The sequence below is a fragment of the Cynocephalus volans genome, chromosome 5 (genome assembly GCF_027409185.1).
Source record: "Cynocephalus volans isolate mCynVol1 chromosome 5, mCynVol1.pri, whole genome shotgun sequence".
Taxonomy (NCBI): Eukaryota; Metazoa; Chordata; class Mammalia; order Dermoptera; family Cynocephalidae; genus Cynocephalus; species Cynocephalus volans.
In genome coordinates, this window is record NC_084464.1 from 64,091,703 (window position 1) to 64,113,540 (window position 21,838).

Sequence of the window (21,838 nt, forward strand, 5' to 3'; positions counted from 1 at the left end):
GCTTGAAGAAGACATGTTCCTACCTCTCTTCACAGAAGTGCCTAAACATTTACTAAGTGAATAGTAAACTCCGGGGGAAACATCTCAATTGCCATTAACAGAATCCTAGATTATTTAGTATTGGATTGAAGAGATACTTTGTCTGCTTGGACCTCTGTAAAGGAGTAGGAAACCTCTACTCTGTGGCCTAAAGAAATATAAAGCCTAATGGGAAGGAAGAGGGTGTACTGGGGGCTCTATGTGTATTTGAAGGAATGTATGTCACCATCCTGTTTGCAGTTGAACCCACCCTAACCCCCTTCTATGTAAGCTTATCTTTAGTTAAAGACTTTTCTGGATCATTTATCTTGCCTGGTATTCTCCTGTAGAGATGTTATGTTTCACTGAAGTCCTTCTTAAAATGTGCTACTCTAAATTTGATTTATCAGTCAGGACAGAGGACCATCACCTCATTTGTCCTGGGTACAATACGTTTATGAATGCAGTCTTAGTGCATATAAAATGCTTATATAACTATTGGATTTGTACTGAGTTTATAGTTTAGTTAGTATGAATAGTTTGGGTATATAACTCTTGGGATCCACGTTGAGCTTATAGTTAAATCTATCCCCCAGTCTGTTCATGCATGGCACCTGTGAGCCAGGTCTCCACTCTTCTGTACTGAATTTTAATTTTTTGGATCTAAATGCAAGGCTTCACATATCTTGGGGCTAAATTTAATCTCATTAGATTAGCCCATTAGTTTTACCACAGCTGCCTTTAAAGACATCTTTTTCCACCTGATTTTTATACAACTTACTGGCTAGTTTCAGGAACTCTGAAAGTGAAATAAATGCCGTCATCAAGCAGAAAGATAGTAGGAGTAGGAGACTGAATTTAGACTTCTGTTCTGCTCTTTGCTAGTTGTATGACATTCAGCAAATTACTTAACCTCTTTGAGCTTCCATCCCAATACTATGTCCTAGGTATGAAATGGAAAAATCTCACAAGCTTGATTCATAAAGGTAAGATGAGTCAGTGTGTGTAAACACCTAGTACTATGCTTTGCACATGGTAGACACACTGCTGATCAATATCACCATCTTAAATTCATCAGTTAAAATATTGAACAGTGTGAAACGCCATGTCACACCCCCACTGTGCTTCCAACGAGCAGATAATGAGCCTACTGATGAGCACCCTTTGAATTGATTTTGATTGTTAACCAATTTTGAATCCCCCTTCCCCTTTTTATCCTTCAGTCCATGTTTCTCCATTTTGTCCAGGATTCCGTTAAGAGGTGTTATCACATACCTTAGTGAATTCCAGATGTTCTTTTTAAAGACACAGGAAATTTTGTGATGTAATATTATATGAAAAAGTAAGACACTGAAGTATATATGTAATCAAATCAAAATTTGGTAATATTTTCTAAAAAGTGAAGTAGATGTGACCAGGGGAGAAAAGAACAAGGTGACATATTAGAATGTCAACACTTATTACAGGGGTACTATGGGGTACCAGTCCTTTGTATGCCACAGTGCCAACTGCATAGAGGGAGTCTTCTTAAGGACCTGTTAACTTACTTGTTCTTTCTTCAGGTACCAGAACTTGTTATTATTTCAGAAACCCCTATGAATCTGTGATCTGTACCAAGCATTCTCTGAACAATTGAAAGCAAATTTAATTTTTTTCCTTTATTTTATGCCTATTGTAATATGCAGAGTTCACTGTTTAGCTTTCACTTCAGAAAAGCATTTGTGTTAGTGCTGAAAATCATTTGAATGCCCTGTGGGTCCCAGGAGTAACTTGCCTTGCTAGTGTCTGTTTTTTCTCTAAGGATAGAGCTGCGTTAAGACTTTTCTGGGCCCTGGCATAGGCATTTTGCCTTTACAGGCCCCTTCCTCCATTAAAAAAATGTATATATTGAAAGTTATATTTTATGACTGCACTAGACAAATATAATCCAGTTTGGGTTCATTATTATATATTCATTGTTATTACTCATATGTTCATTTTTTTCTTGATTTTATGAGAAGTTAAAACATTTTTGAGGATCCTTGAAAGTATCATGGGCCCTTGGCATTGTGCTTCTTACGCCTAGTGGCTAAGTCACCTGGCCCAGGGACTTAATAGTACCTGTCACCGAGAGTCCACTCTGCACGTTGAGGTGCATGTGATTTGTGCTTCTCTCTACTTTGTATTTTCATTTGCTCAGAATATTGGATGGTCACGATTATTATCTGAGAAGCAATCATTTGCTTTTCTCTTCTTAATACATTCTCCCTCTGCTCCTTCCCAGGTGATTGTTCCGTGGTAGCCTTTCTCAGATTCTTGGAACTCCTGCACTATTAAAGATAGCTGTAAGGGGATGTTTTTTCAGTAACTGCTTTGGACCATGTTATTGATGCTACATTGCAAGGCTGACTTTGGAAAGAGATGATGGTTAATACTTTGCTTTATAATGCTAGTAATGCTAGCGTTGTTGTTGTTGTTGTTGTTGTTGTTGTTGTTGTTGTTGTTCTTCTTCTTCTTCTTCTTCTTCTTCTTCTTCCTCCTCCTCCTCCTCCTCCTCCTCCTTCCTCCTTCCTCCTTCCTCCTTCCTCCTTCTTCCTTCTTCCTTCTTCCTTCTTCTTCTTTACTGTTATGAGATGGCTGTGTTCTTTTGCTCTTTGAATGGGCCACTCAAAAGTATTTAGGTTTTTGTCAGTGATGATTTTGAAATAAAACTTGTTAAAGAAAATATAATTACTGCGCTTGTCATGTATTGAGAGACCGTTTCTTTTTGTTCTTATCCCAGCTATGTTTTTCTAGGTCCTGTAAGAACAGCTCATCCACTGTTAAAGTGTCAGGTGGCTAATAAGGAGTACAAATCCTTGACAAGAAGAACATAGCAATCGAGAGAGGAAAATTGCAGAGGAGTTGGTGAGGATATAGCAATAGCAAAGGCTCATATGCCAGAGAGAGGACAAGGAACGTGGTTTAAATTTGCCTCTTTAGTGTTTAAACAGATGGGTACCTCTAAAGTAAAGGCCCACATGAAGCCAGAGAAAGTACATTTTAATGAAGCACAGCCTTGGCATGGAGGCGGTCAGGGAGAAATAAGATGAGGTTATTCCATCAGTGTTGCTGTAGCTTAACCCAGGAAGGCAGCTTTAGTACTTTGAGAGCCAGGAAAGTTGTTGGCATTTCCATCATCTTCTTAAGTAAGTGACTTGGAGCAGTGAAAGCATGTCTTCTGAAGGTTGCTGGGGAGGGCAAGTTTCCAGGGCTCATGGAACTTTGGGGCAATAGTCCAGGTCCCACTGCACGCATGGACAGTGAAGTGCTTGGTTCACATTTTGACTGTGGCTCACTCAGGATTACCAGACAAATGGCCACTTCATCTGTCACTGGCCAAGTACTGAAATCTCCTTGACTATAACAAAATTCCCTCTTACTCAATTTTTTCCATTCTGGATCCTGGTGGAATATGCTTCTTCATAATTTGGGGGAAAGAAGGGCCACACAAAGAATCCCTTCTGTGTGATTGCTTGCAGACATGCAACCCATGCACTATGGTAGATGGAAGGCTGAGCCCAGTTAAGGTGTGAGCCTTCATGTATGTCCTTCCTTTTAGAGTAAATGTTGCCCTGGGATGCTGTCATTCTGGCTCTTCTGGCTTAGCCATCACATATACACAAAATAGCTTGGGTGCTCGGACACATCTCCTAAATTTAAACGTTAAAGGTTTTCCAAATTCTCCACTTCCCCTGATCCTTGCTGTGACTCCACAGTTTAAGCTTTGGCTAGCCTGCTTCTGGTCTGAGGCATCACAGCCCTTCATTTGGACATGACATTCCCGCTCATAGTGCTGTTCTCATCTATGAGACTTATTTTTTAAATTTTAAAATGAAATAAGCTTGTATTAACGTGGAAAATATTGATAGGAATCAATTAAAATTCTGTATTTAAAAGTTCTTTGTAACTTATGAGGGGAGGATATTTATTCTTTCATAAAGAACTTAATATATTGTAGTATGTATCCCTGTGAAAAAGACATATTGATGATAATTGTCTTGCAAAATCTTTCTTTTCTTCTTCCTTCCAATACTCACAAAAAACAGAATTATGTTTTTGTTACCTGGCTTGGCCACTGCTTCCTTTATTTTTCTTCTAATTTACTGTCTTAGTCCATTTTGTGCTGCTGCAGCAAAATACCATAGACTGGGTGATATATAATGAAAAGAAATTTATTTCTTACAGTTCTGGAGGCTGAAAAGTCCAAGGTTGAGGAGCCTGCGTCTGGAGAGAGCCTTCTTGCTGCATCATCCCATGGTGGGAAGTGGAAGGACAAGAGAGCTCAGAGAGCAAGAGGGGGCCACTCACTTTTATAACAAGTTCACTCTTTTGATAACTGACCCACTTTCATGATAATGGCCTTAATCCATTCATGAGGGCAGAGACCTCATGACCTAATCACCTCTTATTAGATCCCACCTCCCAATGCTGTTGCACTGGGGATTGAGTTTTCAACACATGAACTTTGAGGGACACATTCAAATTATAGCACCAGGGTATGTGACATTATGTATGTATTAGTCCATTTCTGTTGCTTATAATAGAATACCTGAAACTGGATGATTTATAAAGAAATGAAATTTATTTCTTAGAGTTTTGGAACCTGGAAAGTCCAAAGTTCAGGGAATTCATCTGTTGAGGGCCTTTTTCTTGGCGATTTTTGTCCACATCAATGCAGGGTGTCACATGGCAAGAATGGGCTAAACAAGAGAGTGCTAAGAGTCTCCCTCACTTTTATAAAGCCATCATAACCACACCCACGACCACTTATGAAACTATCAATGGATTAATCCATTCTCAAGGGTACAGTCCCCACAATCTTAATACCTTTTAAAGCCTCCACCTTTCAGTTACCATGGTAGGATTTCCCACCCACTTAACACTGTTATAATGTATATTAAGTTTCCAGTACATGAGCTTCTGGGGGAAATATTTGATGCATAATACTGTCCTAACCTGAATTTGGATGCTGTCTTGTCACCCCAGATAAACTGTAGATTGCTTTGATACTTCCTGCAAATACTGTACTTGGTGCTAGTTAACTATAGGCCAAAGTGCATTTCTCATGCTGTTATGTAAGAACCATGGTAAATTTTGAGTGGGAGGAGGAGAATGTGCATGGAAATTGACTTTGCACAATCCTAGGGACAAGACAGCACTTTCTAGATCAACCATCCATCTGATTCTTCAGTTCTTTTCCTAAAACCATACTAAGTGGCCACCTGACCAGAGAATTCACTGTATCCCCAGAAGACCTGTCACATTTTAGCTCAGTATATAAGGGAACATTTTTCTTCCTTTAGTGTCCCCACTATTGGGCAGTATAAAGCAAACCTAATGCTTTTACTATATGACAGGTATTCAGATATTCATAGGCTATTTGATGTTCCCTACAAATCTTTTCTAGCCCCCTTTTGGTTCTTCATGGGACATGAACAAATCTCATCAATAGCCTTGCTGTTTTGGTTACTGTGTACTGCGTGTCTTCCTGTGTCCTGTGTGCTACTCATTGTTGCCTATAAACCATACATAGGGAAAGAGCATTAATTTTTTTTTTTTTTTGAAATTTGGTTTATGTGGTTCTTAGGTACCAAATCTTGACTATATAATGGGGGAGTAATGCACTTTGGAAGTTGAGTTTTGTGAGTCTGTGTAGAGGAAGAAATATTTAAAAAGTGACCAGGTTCTAAATTTTGTCTGCCTTAGTTTAAAAATGTAATCGAATAGGAGTCTGCTAATTTGGGCAGCTAGTCAGTCCTCTTAGGCCGAGGGACTTGGATGCCATGTTAGCCTCTCCCGGTTGCCCCAGTAATTTTTAAAATCTCGCAGATTTGGTTCTCTCTCTTCTGACACAAAAGCTGCTCCCTTCCACCATTTCCTGACTAGAGGTTGTGGGAGTGGGGATTGAATTGCTTACAAAGCCATAGATGTGCTCTAAATATCCTGAGTTGGAACTTAGATTGCATTTTCTAATAACTATTTTAATAAAAAACAGTCAAAATAATGTCACATTACTGGACAACTGGATATCAAGTATCTATTGAGCAGCAGAATGGTGGTAGGTGTTCTGAGGGACACGTGGTGTGTATGATATGGTTTATTACCACAAGGGGCTTATTAATCTAGTGAAAGAGGAGAGAGAAAACGCTTTGGAGAGGCAGCTTTAATTTTGCCCAGGAAATTGGGTATGAACTTCAGAGAGGTTGTGGCATTTGAGGATGCTGATAACAGGAGAAAGGTTGCTGGGAATGATAAGGTGTAATGGACAGGAATGATTCCTTGAGGCTGAACGTGGGGCGAAAGGATCTGTGAGTGTGGGAGCTGAAGTTAGAAAGGCTGGCGGGGCAGAAGTTAGGAGGGTATTGGACTCACAACCAGAGAGGCTTGTTTAAGGTGTGGCTCTGATGCTTTATAAGCCATGTTGTCTTTCTAAAGTAATATTTAGAAATTACAGGTAATGTAGAATTACAAATTCAATTTGTAATAACTGATTGCTCACTGGAAAGTTGTTAGTGGCATGAGATATGAGCAAGCACTTTATAAGCTCTCAAAACCTATGAAAATGTTGATGATGTTATTAGAATGTGCCAGGATAGGAGAGCCCTGAATACGAAGCTGAGGAGTTTATACTTTGTTCTGTAACTAGTGGACCACCACTGGAAAGCTTTGAGAAGACGTGTTTATACTGCATTAGGGGTCAAGTAGACTTGTATAAGCTTCCTTGAAGACTTAATCACAATATGTAATGTTCCTATGCATGCGGAAATACATTCTGAGGTTCTAACTCTGACCTACAAATGAATGGAATAGAACCCGTTTGAGAGTTGGAGACTCTTAGTTCAAAGGCCAAGAAAAAGAAATGTGGGTAATTTGTCTTACCTGCTTTCCTTCCTTTTCATAATTAGAATCACAGGCTATTGGTGCTGGAAGGGAGCCCAGAGGTCTAGTTGAGTCCGTTTGCCATGTTCAGTGCTCAAGGCTTTGCTGCTAATTATTTGCAGGGCCAGGACTAGGGCAGAGGAGTCCTGTCATGGCACCCATCTGGTTCTGAGCCAGGCAGGCTGTCACCTGAGGGGCCAGGCTAACCAGAACCGTCCCTGTCTTATAATTTTCACAGCCCTTCTCCTGGGCAGGCTCCCAGGCCACCCCTCACACCCTATGTCTCTTCTGTGCCCAGTTTAGGTCCACTTTCATTCAGTCTCGACTGACTTTGCACTCTCTAGGTTATTGAGTCTTCCCTGGAATCCTTCTGTTCCTTTTGTGTATGTTTTAGTTCAATTTTTGCTTTGTTTTGTTTTTGATGATTTGGTTAGTATGAAAATCCTTTTTTTTTTTTTGAGTTCACTTGCTGTTTGAATGGTAGCTTGATTGGGTTACTGGGCTTGTTAACTAGTCTTGAGACCCTTTAAACATTTGGTCCCAGAAGTCTGATGATTTCTGTGTATAATGTCTTTTTGTTTGTGGTCCTTTTTCTCCTTTTGAAAATGAAAGAAGTCTTAAAATGTATTGGCATGATTCTTTTTTATCCCTTAGCCACATTCCTAACAGTATACTCCAAGGACAGCGAGATGTTATAATTGGATCTAAGTTTCTTACACTTGAGAAGTTTTAGTAACTTGTATATACAGGAGGGTGTGGTATGTGGTGTTATAATAGCAATAATTATAGTAACATTTATTAAGCATTTCTCATATGACACACATTCTTTTGAATACTTTGCCTGTATTCACTCATATCGTTGCTCTGCAATTCTGTGAGGGATAGGTACTATTATCATCCTATTTTTTTTATAAAAAAACTAAGGCACAGAGAGTTTAAGTAACTTGTATGAAGTCACACAGTCATCCAGTAAATTGGAGAATTGGGGTTACAGTCTTCACACTCCTCTATGCATCTTCTTTGCCCTGCTGTTTATAGTAGGCAGGCAGGTAGTGAGTCCTGGTGCTGACATACCTTTGTAATCTAGGCCGTGCGTGCAACCTCTCTCTGCTTCAGTTTCCTCATTTGTGAGATCACAGTAACTGCCTGGCCCAGGGTTGGTTTAGGGTTAAATGAGATTATATATGCAGAGCCACTAGCCTAGTGCTTGGTACAATAGAGGCATTTCTCATTGTTTTAGTTTGCTTTTTGTAAAAAGTAGCATTGTAAAGTTTTTGAAATTAGACTTTCAAAGTCTAGTAATAAGCATTTCAATTTTAAATTGTTTAACCCCTGTGTATGAGATGTTCTTCCTTAAAAGAAGTCTTTGATGAGTCATGGGCCTGTGGCAGATGCTTTCTGGAGAGAAAAGGGGTCAGTGGTACCAGGACAGGGTCAGTTCCCAACTGATGCTGATGGTATGATATAGTGAGCCACATGGGTGATCTTGTCTCCTTTTACTGTACACATCTGGGTAAAAAGTCAGACTTTTGGCTAAGAGTAGGAGGCTGAGGAAATGGTAGCAGAGAGGCCATTGGGACCACTGAGCTACCTCAGAAAATTGCCCTGAGAATTTATGGAGAATGGATCATGTCATTTCATTTGTATGCATGGGAGCTGGTGCTTGTTCCCCGGAAGTCCAGGAGCTGAAGAAATGCTGTTGTCACTCATACTTTATTTTAGGATTATGTGTGGGAGTATCCTGTAGAATTCCTGTTCTCTTTTTCTTGAATATTCTTTTGGTCACACATCACAAAGAGAGATTTCCAGCTCTGAGAACTCTTGAGGTCAGGTACTGAATAAGGTACTTACTATGAAGTGTTTGTACAGAGGAACCAGCTGGTTAGCAAGTACAAGAACACTGGCAGAACCAATTTAAAGAGCTTAGTCACAGTGCAAGAGCTGTGTCCTTAGATGCTGTGGTAGTGGGGTGGCTCATTGTGTGGCCTACCGGCCACATCCAGCATTTCTGCCATTCTTATATTAAACAAATGCTAGGAATGTTAGTTTTTCCTCTTACCAGGTTGCTGGTAAACAGTAAACATAAAACTTAAAGAATATTGAAAAGAGCAGCTTTTAGTGAAGTGGCTCTGAGAGAGTTTTGCCTTATTATCTCCTCACAAAGAAAACAGACTTGTTAGACTTTAGCATTTAATCAGATGTAACTGCAGAACAGGGAGTTGAGCAGAATCTATTGGATACTGATGATTTCTCTTGTTCCTTAAACAGTAGGGCAATTCAAAAAGTTTTCAGTTAGGCCTTGTGTTTGTGGTTCTCCATCTGGATTAATATTAGAATTTAATATTTAGGTCAGTTTGGTAGCTAAAATGTGATCAGCATGAAATCTGTTTTGTTTTTGCCTAACTGAGTTGCTAGGGAATATACTCTCAGTTTTTTCCATCTTGCTTTTTTACTTAACTGTTTTGGTCAATCAGTAGGAAACTGTGAATTTTGTATGTGTGATACGTTTAAATATAAGAGAGGATTTATTTTGAAGATTCAAGGCTGCCTCTTTCGGGAGCTATAAGCACTTTGGAATGCAAGCCTGTCTGGGTGGAGAGAAATCCTTATACTTAAATTACACAATTTAAATATTAAATTGTGATAATAGAAATACCACAATACATGTTGTAGCTCATGTGTATTTAGAATATGTTAGAAAGTATTTTGGAGCAAGTTAGGCCATTCTCTACTATTAAATATTTCTAAATGCCTGAAATCTGGCTAGGACCTAACAATCTGAACTCATAGCACTGTACAATTAATTCAGTTGATGTGACTTGTTAGTAAATGCAGAAACCAAGTTGCATATTTAAATTGTTTGGTATTTTGTGGGACTTCAGTATGTAGGCATCTGATGCTCAGATTATTTGTTTTTTAAAGTTTGCTATATATTCTATTGCTTGATGATACCCTCCCTCTTTTGGAAAAGTACTTTGGCAATTCCTTGAAACAAATTTTCCAAAATTAATATAGCAACATCAGGGCTTAATCCGTTTTGCAGTTTAAGAGACAAATTCTTGGCTGCAATATGTTGTATTAACTGGTTAGTCAGGTCCCTCCCCACCCCTTCAAGATCTCTTGATAATGGTTTAGAACAGTTTGATCGTCTTCAGCATTATTGAGAATAAGAGACAAAGTTCTTTTCTTTCCCATTTACTTATAATTTGTATGCACTAAAAGTGCCAATAAATGTTGCCTTGGAAGATGGTGGGCCATTACTGAGTGATCATAATGTGTTAACTCTGATTAATTTTTTTAAGTACTGTGTCAGTGACCTAGTCCTCCCTTTCTTACTTGCTATCCAGAATGGTCAGACTCTGGCTGGGGACCTATTAGTTAATGAAAAACAACTAAGAGTTGGTCCTGGGGTATTCTATTCATGCAAAGTAAGGACTCATTTGATTTTTTCTTTGCTGAGTCTGTTAGTTCGGAAGACACTCACAGTGCTGATCCAAATGCTGGTGTTTTTAATGAGAAAATTCAGAAAGAATCTTCCTAACTCAATTTCTCCAAATAATTCATTCTTATGTGGTGCTTCATAGGAATCTTTGATCCTCTTGGTGTGGTGTGACTGACCACAAAACAGCCTAATTAGCCTAATTGACCTTTTTTTTCCTCTCCCTGATGAAACATAACAAGAGACATTTATTATGCTTTCATAGCAGTTTGTACCTCATTTATTACGATTTTCATTTTTTACTGTGTATTTTAATTACTGGTCCACCTGTCTTGTGTCAGCTCCTGAATGTCCCTAAGGATTGAGGACTATTTCTTATTTGAACATCTTCTCCTCCACTTCTCATAAATATGTAGTGCTTTTTATTGCTATTAGCTTGGAAACCCTGAATACTCTTCACATAGAACTCTTCACATTGAATCCATGACACGTGCCCACTAGACAAAATTTTATCCCATTTGAGTCATGTAATGCTTTCCCGAGAACAATTTGGGGCATTTATATCTTTGTTAAGGATCATTAATGGTGACAGCTTGATAATGTGTGAAAGCACCTTGAAAACATTAAAATGTACCAGCAAATTGAAGATAAAATTTCAATTTGGAGGCCAGAATACAGAAAAATTAGAGAAATATTTTGAGCAAAGTAAGTGTAAGAATCTTTATTATAAGTGCTCAAGTACACACATGCTAACACTCAGCAGGAAACTAATTTATTTCTCCGAAATTTGGTTTACCATTGATATTTTATGGCCATGTAAGGAAAGGAGTCAGCACCCTTTTCTAGGTTGCCTATGCCACTGAAACATGAACCTATTAAAAATTGTATTTTAGCTAGCTGGCTGGTTAGTTCAGTTGGTTAGAACACAGCCTTATAACACTGAGGTCATGAGTTCTGATCTCTGTTCCAGCCAGCTGCAAAAAAACAAACAAACAAACAAACAAAAAAACCAAAAAACCAAACCAAACCAAACCAAACAAGAAAAATTGTATTTTAGAGCAGCAATAGCTTTTTCTTGTGATCTTTTTCATTTATTTGTCTTCTGGGCAAATGAATGGGCAGGGGAAAATATCTTTCTGTTTCAGGTTATAGAGAAAGTGTTTAGTTTCTTTGAGAGACTAAATCCTTCATCTCATTTCATGTTTATTATCTATTACCTGGCCCCATCATACATGGATGTAAGCCTTCTAATTTGTGAATCAGTATTTCAAATTCTTAAGTGATTTTCTTTTGAATTCCATTCTGTGTCTCTGAAAATTGTTCAACATTATCAAAAAATCCTAACTCCCAGTAGTCAGTGTCATCTTTTTCCAGTTTTACCAGGTCTACCCTGCTGCTCAGTGACACAGCCTCCTTTGCCTCCAAAATCTAGACCCAGCCTTTTTTCTTTATATGTCCTTTTGCTATATCTTATTATAAACTTGTATCAAATTCTGCCTTCTGTGTTTCCTGTCTCAGCCTTCCCTTGCCCAGGGCTTTATCTGTGTGTTGTTACACCTTTACGCCCCAATCTTCTAGAAGTTGATTCATTTGCTTATCTGTTTATGTTTCTTGACTTTCACATTTACTCTCTGCCTGCCTTGGACTGGCAGCAATGCCTCTTATGTGTTCTCACATGCGGGTTTCATTAGCATGCTCTTTTCTTGCCCTCGCATCATGATGGAATACAGCATTAGCATAATTTTAGTCATTATTCCTTTCCTTGCTTAAAATTTTCCCCCAGATGACTTTGTTTTACTTAGCTAATTGCAATATATTTTCAGAAATGTTTTTTGTTTGCCAGAGGATTTGTACTCTGTGATCCTCCAACATGATTCTGTTTTGGAATTTTTCTTAAAGAATGTTATTAACTGTTGTTTAGTGTCAGGGAAACCTCTAAATGTTATTGGACCTCAGTTTCCTTATCTGTTAACTGGAGATAAAAGAACTTTACCTCACTGATCGTTATAGGGATTCAATTAAGTAAAGTATTTGTGTATTCCTAGCTTTGTTTTTTGTTGCTAAAAGAGGTTCCTTCTTCACTGATGTCTACCAGTTCTGTGCATTTTTTGACATCTTTATTGAGAGATAATTCATACACCATACAATTTACCCATTTAAAACACACAGTTCAGTGGTTTTTAATACAGTCACAGTTGTGCAGCTATTACCACAATCAATTTTCGAACATTTTCATCACCCCACAAGAAACTCCATACCCATTAGCAGTCATTTTCTATTTCCTAGGCAACCTCTAATCTACTTTCTGTAATTTTATGTATTTTAACTCTGTGCTTAATACTATATTGTGTGCTAGCAGGATTTTCATTTTTCTTATGGTACATTGAAGGTATTTTAAAACTCTATCCTATAATTTTTAGAACTAAAAAGAGCCCTTTGATCATTTAATGCTTATTTTTTACACAAGGAAACAGTGGATCAGAGAAGTAAGTGATTCATTCACCTAGGGACATTCCTATTTCACACCTTTTTAATGAAAACACACCGAAAATAAGTGTCTTATTAACTTATTTAATCAATAGTCTTTATTTTTGAGTGCTTGCCAAAACCCTTTCAAATTCAAATTCTGGATGTGAGATATTATTTAAATTCTCTGCTTTGACCAAACTGGTTCTTTCACTGTTCTATGAATATTTCTTGGGCTTTTGCCCTTGTCTGTAACCTTTTCATGTATAAAAACTTTTATTTTAGCCAAGACTTTCAGTATATTATTTTCTCTTTTAATTTCCTTTAGAAAAAGTCATTATTTTGTGATCAACCATAGAATTCGTAGGATTATCTACCGAGTTTTTATGTGTTCTTCAGTGGCATATCTGAGGCTTCTACATCATGTTCTGGTAGATTGTTTAATCAACCAAGTTTTTCCCACCCCATGCCTCTTTTTAACGTGATTTCTGCCATTCCTTCCATGCACAAATGGAAACTATTTCCCTACTGCCCTGAATATGGGCTGACTTTGTGACTTGCTTTGACCAATAGAATGTAGCAGAAATGACATGGTACAAATTTCAAGGCCTATGCCCCAAGCTTGCATCCTTCTGCCTTTACCCTTTTTGAATGCTGCTCTGAGATCTTTACGTAGTAAAGGGAGGAGGATAGAGGCCTTGTGTAGAACAGAGGAACTCCAGCTGACTGTTGGCAGTAACTGTAGACCTAAGAGTGGGGCCAGCATGGATCTTCCAGCCTTTTTGATACTCTAGCAGAATGTAATTATGTGAGTGAGTCCAGGTGAAAGCAGCAGAAGTACTGCTAGCCAACTCACAGAAATGTGAGAAATTAAAAAAAATTCATGTTGTTTTGAGCCACTAAATTTGGGCCGGTTTGTTTTGCAGCAAAGGCTAACTGATAGAAGTAGGATCATTACTGTAGCAACTTTGAGAGGATTAAAAGAATGTAATCCATGTAAAGTCCTTAGCTCACTGCCAAGCACAGAGAATTTCCCAATAGAGGTTAACTGCTGTATTGTTACTATTACTGATGTCATTGCTGTTTTGATTATAATGGCCACTTTACTTCTCCTTTTCTTCTTCCTTCTCTAGATATAATGCTATTGCTTTTTATGGTCATTAACTCTGATGAATTAAAGAATTTGATGTTCTTGGTACTGCTTGGTATTTTCTCTATTGATTAGTAAGTAGTTTAAAATTTAAAAAAAATTAAAAACACATACGTAGAAAAGTGCTTAAAGTGTAAATATACAGTTTATAGCAAATTATAAAGTGAGCACTTGTAACTACCACTCAGGTTAAGAAATTGAACATTGCCAGGACTCCAAAAGCCCTTTGCATGCTCTTCCTGATTATAATCCTTCCCTTACACCTTAGAGGTAGCCACTTACCTGATTTTATAGTAATCACTTCTTTGCTTTTCCTTATAGGTTTTACCATCTCTTTATGTATCTGTAAACAAAATAGGTGATTTTTTTCAACATTATATAAACGGAATAATATAATGTATTCTTTTCTGTATAGTGCATTCTTTTCTGTTTAGCTTCATTTGCTGAACATTCCCTCTAAGATTCATCCATATTGTGACTAACAGTAAGTTTTCATTTTCATTGCTGTGTAGAACTTCATTGTGAGTATATACTTCTGTCAGATGTACTGTTGATGAGTGTTTGGGTTATTTACAGTTTTGCGCTCTTACAAATGATTTTATCAAACACATTCTTATATATGTATTCTGGAAAAATATATGTGAGTTTTTTTTTTTTTTTAATGGTATATACCTTGGAGTAGAATTTCTGGGTAATAAAGTCACAGTCACTTTTTGTAAGTCTCACAGAAAAGAGCAGTACCAGATGATACAAATTATCCACACTGTATTAAGTGTTACTCTTATCTTAAGATTAGAATAATTGGTTAACCATATTTTTGTGGGTTGACCAAAAAGGCAGTCTAGGTGGATGGGGACCCAGGTAGTAGGGGTATAATGAGAGTTGTGTAGGGTGTAAAGGGATCAAGATTTGGGTCAAGAGTTAGAATGCCTCCAGAAGGGGAATCTGTGAGTAAATTTGGTGTCGTTATAGTTTGGAGTCACACAGTTTTTCAGTTTGTAACATTCTTTACTCTGTTGTCTCCCACATGCATCTGTAACAATGGTTTATGTTTTCTCTACATTAGGGAATAGAAGTTTGGGTAACTAGGGGACAATTGACTGATCCTTGGTCATATAGTAACAGCAAAGGACACAGCTCTTTTACGACTAAGATTTCTTTTGTCCCTTTTCTAAAAAGCAGACACTCTACCAAAAGAGAAGGAAAAAAAAATCTTGTCAGAAATGTAGAAAGGGAAAAAGAAACATTTTGTATAGCCAAATTAAAGACTGTGTATCGACTAAAAACTATGGTGGCTGTAAGAAGACTGGTGTAGCATAACAACCCAAGGCAATTTGGGCTTCTTTTGCATATAATTGTACAGAATGTGCTCTAAGTGGGTCAGGGAGCTATAATCAAACATGATAGAGCTGAAGAATGGTGTCTGTGTGTTCCATCACATGATTGCTCTGTGCTGAGGCACCCTGCCAAGACAGCTACAGGATTGCTCTTCATGTGCCCTGGCTGATCTCAACAGCAAGGTGGGAGGGTTTATCTTATTGAGTTCTGTTCCCCAACTATCTGAGGAAGTTGAAGATTTAAGGATTTAATATCATTTTGGTGTCATTGTGTCCATCTTATAAGAAAGCAGTTAAAGTATTTGGATACCATCCTAAGATCACATCAGGATAATGAAAGAAGGATTGAGGAATTACTGGTTTCATTTTGGTATCATGTCAGATAGGGTTGTTGTAACATGTGGTGTGTTCTTCCCAAGTTGAATAAAGTAGTATTTGTGACAGGCTCTAGATGAGGTTGCTTTTAACATGTGGAAAAGAACTTTAAATTTGCTTGCTGTTATGACTTCTATTGGTTGTGGGGATTTGCAGGCTATCATTTCCACAGACATAAAGCTAATTTATTATTCACTGTAGATCTAAGTACCTTATTGACTTGGTTTCTTGTATTATTTCTGAATGGCTCCTGAATGTATGGAATTGGTGATGGTTTTTGTACTTTTGCTATTATGCGTTTCCCGGAAAACAAAGTGAGCTCTTCATGCTTGAGTAAACACATTGATGTATTATGAAACTGTCAGACTCTGAATAATTGGCATAAGCTCAATTATTCAAATATGTGACTCTTTTGAATGGCTTTTGTGTTAGCTAATGCGTTAGTACAAGTAGCATGAGGAAATTTCAATACCTTTCCTTAAGATATTAAATCTCAACTGTATGATTAAAGAAACCCAAAGGATTAGTCCTTTTGTTGATCACTTCATTATCATATATAGCTAATTGGTAGCATTCATTTGCTGAGATTCCTAGTTCATTTTACTTTAAAATATCTGTCTTTTTCATTAAATTTTTTTTAAAAGTGGTTCATGCATTATCTTTGTCACCTAACATAACGTTTTTTCCCCTCCATATTCCCTTTCTTTCAGTCCACCTGTACACATGCTTTTTTTTTACATAGTATACCTGCAATTTTGTTTTCTTTTTAAATTGTATTTTCATTGTAAATCTTTTTCAAGTTCTGTGGTCTTTATAGTAATCATTTTTATTATTTCCATAATACCGAATTATTTAATAACATGCTAATCATTCTCTTATTTGAAATGTATGTTTTCTAGTTTTTTGTTCTTATTGATAATAATGCAGAGATATGTTTATGCATTATAGTTTACTTTTCTTATTTTCAATTACATTCCAAGGATAGATGCCCAGAAGGATGTCAGTGAATTTGAAAACTTTTAATTTTTTCCCAATTCTTTACAAAAGGCAGTGCCTTCTCTTATGATTAAAAATATATAATCACTTTAACCAAAAAAAAAAAAAAAAAGCAAAAACAAAACAAAACAAAACAAAAAAAGGAGCCTATTAAATGTTAGCTTTCTACAAAATTAACATTTGGAGCATCCTGTAATCTTAGTAGAGATGTTTTCCTTTGTAAACTCAATTTCTGTTTTTAGCAAACTAATATATGCAAGTAACTTTAAAAAAAATCCAATAAGCTGTATACTGTGACAATGAAGAGCAACAGTCTCCTCCTGCCTTCTCCTTCCCTACTCCAGATTATAACTTTTGAGAACCCCCAGCTCTTGGCTGTTTCCACCAGTGTTTGCCTCCATATTGCTAAATGGCTTGCTTTTGCAGCTTGATTTTTTTTTTTTCAACTTTAAAGTTATCTATTCATTTTCTTTTTTGGAGGATGAGGCTTTAGCACTAACAGTTTCTTTCCCATCCTCTCAATATAGACATAAAATACATTTTGTTTTTACCAATATAGATATTATAATATTATGACTGTAAGTGTACATAATCAAATCTTATATTTATACTATGATTATATCTTCTTAAACTTTATATTTTTCCTGGAATTAATAAGTTCCTCCCTTTTTTGCTTGTTTTATTTTTCTCTTTTTCAGTTTCTAATTCATCTCCAAACATTTTGACAGAGTTGTAAATCTCCTCTAGATACTTCCAAACACATCAGACAATCCTCAGATGTGTTTTTTTTATTTACTGATTTCAAAACTTCATGTTTTGCTTCGGTTTGAGCAGGTTGCTCTCATGGCCTATGGCTCAGTTGACATCTTAGAATTCCCTTCATGATTTCATCCTGGGAATTTTCTTTGTCTTTCTCTGTTTTGTTGATTGTTTCCTGCATCTCAGATCCTTTCTTTTAAATTTACTTCCACATTTTGATGGATTCCTGAGAAGAGTGCAAGGAAGATAAATTTTTTCATACCGTCCATGTCTGAAAATGTCTTTATTCTGTCATCATACTTGATTGGTAGTTTGGCTGGGTATGTAATTTTAGGTTGAGAGTAATGAGTGCTTGGAATTTGGAAGGTCTTGCTTCATTGCCTTTTACTTTCAAGGTTGCTGTTGAGTCCAATGCCATTCTGTGGCCCAGTTCTTTGTTATGACCTTTTTTCTTTATTTCTTCCTGTCTCTGGAATTTTTAGAATGTTTTTATTTCTGGAGTTCTGATATTTTATAGTACTGTTTGGTATGTGTCTTTTTTGTTCATTTTACTGGCCATGTGGTGGTCCCTTTTGAACTAGAAAAGCATGTTCTGTAGCCCCCTGTGCTTTCTGTCTTTGAACTACATATTAGTGGGTTGTGGTACCTTGTGAACTGGTCTTTTTGTTTCCTGTCTCTTTTTCTTTCATTTCCCTATCTCATAGTCCTTTTATTCCACCTTCTGAGGGATTTTATTAACTTTATTTTTCACCTCTTTTATTGGGTTATTTTATTGTTGCTACAATATTTTTTAATTTCTAAGAGCTTATTTCTAATTCTTCAAATCTTGCTTTTCATGGCATCATGCTGCTGCTTCTCTGATTTCTCTTGAGGATATTAATTCTTTGGTAGATGAAGTTTTCTGAGAGATGTATGTGTGTACACTCTCTTTCTTGTCTGCGTATGGGCTTTCCTCAAGTCTCTAGAGAACCTTATTTTTGTTTAAATTAAAAATCCAGGCACTGGGCTTAGGGGGTGAGGTGGGCATGTTTGGAAGCTCTGTGTGCATGTTTGGGGTTTATAACCTGGAGCTTCTTTATAGGACAATTGATGTCTGTAGGTCTATTTTCATACCTGGAGGGCCTGCCATGGAGGAAAGGGAGGGTGGGATCTCACTGATCAAGCTTTGACTTGTTCCTCCTGTTCTTAGTAGGGTTACTTTACCCCTGCCCTTAGCTATGACAAACTGTATTTGGAGTCAGCTCTTCTAGAGAGGAAACTTCAGTCTCTTGCCTGGTTATGCAGGGTAGAGAAGAGACGATGGCGACTTAGCTGTTCTTTACATAAATTTTCAACCACTTGTCTTTCTTTCAAAAGTACCTGGACCAGGGCTGGCCAGTTAGCTCAGTTGGTTTGACCACTGCCTTGTGACACCAAGGTCAAGGATTCAGATCCTGATATTGGCCAGCTGCCAAGAAAAGTCAAGAAACAAAAGTACCTGGACCTAATTTCTTATTGGTCCACTCACTCCAAAGGCTAAATTTCAGTTTTATTTTGATTTTTCTATTAGTTAACATTTGTCCATCTGTTTTTTAGCTTCAAGGATTTTGTTGCATATCTAGTTTGCTTCTTGTCCTCTCTCATTTTTAACTGTCTTCATGGGTTCATTCCATATTTTTATATTTATGTCCATCTCTATAAAAATTCCCTTTAGTATCATTTTAGTACCTTTCTTAAAGGGTGTGGAGAAAAAAGCCATAGGCTCAGTCTGCCATGGTTGGTGGAAGTTGCCAGTGCAGACTTCCAAATATGTACAAGTGAAAAAAATTTTTTTGACCAATCAAAAAAAGAATTTTTGACCAATCAAAAATATTTTTTTCACTTGCACACATTTGTAGATTATTTATTATAGTTTCTTATGTACCATAATTCCTTTTAAAAATGTCTTTTACAATATTTTAATTTTCACATATATTTATTTAATATTGTAGATTTAACATCAATTTTCATAAGTAGAAGATGTGACCATCTACTGGGCAGTTTAGAGTGACTACTATTCTCATTAAGTTGTTCATTAATTTTTAAGAACTTTTTATTTCGAAATAATTTTAGACTGATAAGAAGTTGCAAAAATAGTATGGAGAGGTCCTTTGTTTATCCCAATGATAAAACACCTTCACATGACTACAGTGCACTTTCAAAATCAGGAGATTGACATTGGTACATTCTTTTATTTTTTTTAAAAGATGACCGGTAAGGGGATCTTAACCCTTGACTTGGTGTTGTCAGCACCACACTCACCCAGTGAGCAAACCGGCCATCCCTATATGGGATCCGAACCCGTGGCCTTGGTGTTATCAGCACCGCATTCTCCCGAGTGAGCCACAGGCCGGCCGCAACATTGGTACATTCTTCATCAATTTTTAAAAGACATATTGTTCTAAATTTCTTATTAACTGCAGAATTTAGGATGCAAATATATGTGAAATCTTTGTGAAATTATTTTGTCTTTCAGCAATTTTTCCAGCTAGTCAAATTACGAAAGCTTGGACTTAGTGATAATGAAATTCAGCGACTCCCTCCAGAAATAGCAAACTTCATGCAGCTGGTGGAACTTGACGTGTCTCGAAATGGTAAGAAAAAGATTTCCCTTTGGTTACCCGTTTGTCTCTTCTGATGCCTGGGTTGTTTTTAGTAAATATAGCTGGATAAATGTTATTGGAGTTGCTTTTCCTGATAGTTATAGGAAAGCTATATGTAAATTTAGGGGTGAAATTAATGCCACTTTTTTAAATAGTTCAGTCAATTTATAGATATTTACCAAAAACATTTCATAACAGAATTTCGTGAAGACACCTTTCTCAAAGTAGGCTCAGTCTGATTTGTAGAGCTAGAGAGCTGACTGGGAAATTGTGTAACCTAGTCCCTCAATTTGCTGAACATGACACTGAGGGCTGGTAGCCTGGTTATCTGTCCTTTGTGTGGGTTTCCTACCAAAATCTTTAAGTTTCTTCTCAATGAACCTTAGGTTTATTATATTTTGATCTGATCTATTGGACAGAAACCCTAGGGCCCATATATTATTCTGTGGATCATTGTTACAGTGTAGCAATGATAATTGGTACTTAATTGAAAACGTGGTGAAAAAAAATTGAATTCCCCCCCACAACGCCCTAATTTTTGACAGCTCTCAAATTGCTGTCATTTATTAGATCCCATAAATTAGAAACTGTCTTTTGGCCAAGCCATATGTTTTTGACATAGTGACTACTTTTATTTTTCATGAAAATTATTTCTTAAAGATACTGGAAAAAGGGAAAAAACTTTTTTTTCCCCTTTGGCTTGTTTTAGAGTGGCTTATTTAGTTCCAGGGAATCCAGATCTGCATAGGTAAAGTGGATTTGATTATAAAGGTGGGGGCCGGGGTGGAACTAACATTACAAAAGCATTTGCACCAAGCTCAAATTTGATACCGTCTTGGGGGGTTCATGGCCTTTGTCACCTGATAAAGGTGTCTGCTTCTGTTTGTGGGTGCTGTGTTCTTCTCTCCTCATTGACCTGCTCTCTGGGAACTGGCTTGTAAGGTCCTCTCCATACCCAACTTGTTGTGGCCTCTTTCCATGCACTTTTTGTCTTCTGCCCCTGGTATAGCATATAATTTCTAACTGAGGAATGGTTGACCCAGCTTATCTTTTTATGCCAACCATAAGACATAGGCTACAGGTCACTGGCCACCCTAAAGATTGGATGCCCTGGGAGGGGGGTGGCAAGCAGTGCAAAGCATGGCCCTGCCCCTCGGCACAGAAGTTGTTGATGAGCAGCTTCCTTTACATTGGAGTGTGGGGCAGCGCAGGCATTTGAGGCCTGGCCTGGCCAGAATTGCCTCTAAGACTATTCTGGATAGTACTTATCTAAGGTATACATGACTGAAACAACTCTCTTGTCTTAGCAGTGATCTCAGTTGCAAAGAATGACTGGCTAGTAACTCTGCAAGGAAGCAGTGACTTTGTAAAATGCACACTGAAATGACAAAGTTTGAAGAAATAAAATAACAATTTTGAAATTTCCATTAGAAAGGGAAAATAAGCAGGGGTCCAGCAATACCTGAGAAAGAAGAGAAGTATTGGCTTTAACTATTTGGGAGGAGGGAAAACCTAAAGTTCCTAGTCCCGTTGTTAATTCTAATGGGATGCTCTGTGGGAAGTCAGTGCTGGTCAGCCACCAGTTGTACCGGTTCCCACACAGCTCTTTCTTTTCATACATTCACAGCTAGAAAAAAGGGGTACATGCCTCTTTCCGTGTGTCCATTTTTACCTTCCAGCCTGTCTGTAAGAGAAGCTAAGCTTTCACTGAAGTCAGTGTCAGAGAACACAAATGTTTTCTCTCCTTGGGATAACTACTCTGCTCTTTTTTTTTTTT

General features: G+C 37.4%; 1 protein-coding gene across 1 annotated transcript in view; it reads left to right on the forward strand.

Annotated features, from left to right (window-relative positions):
* The window catches only part of LRRC1 (leucine rich repeat containing 1), a 117,514-nt gene that overhangs the window by 24,428 nt on the left and 71,248 nt on the right, over positions 1-21,838 (forward strand). Inside the window, exon 2 of the mRNA XM_063097933.1 lies at positions 19,935-20,052. Coding sequence (XP_062954003.1) covers positions 19,935-20,052 — 118 coding nt within the window. The remainder of the gene's footprint in view (positions 1-19,934; positions 20,053-21,838) is intronic.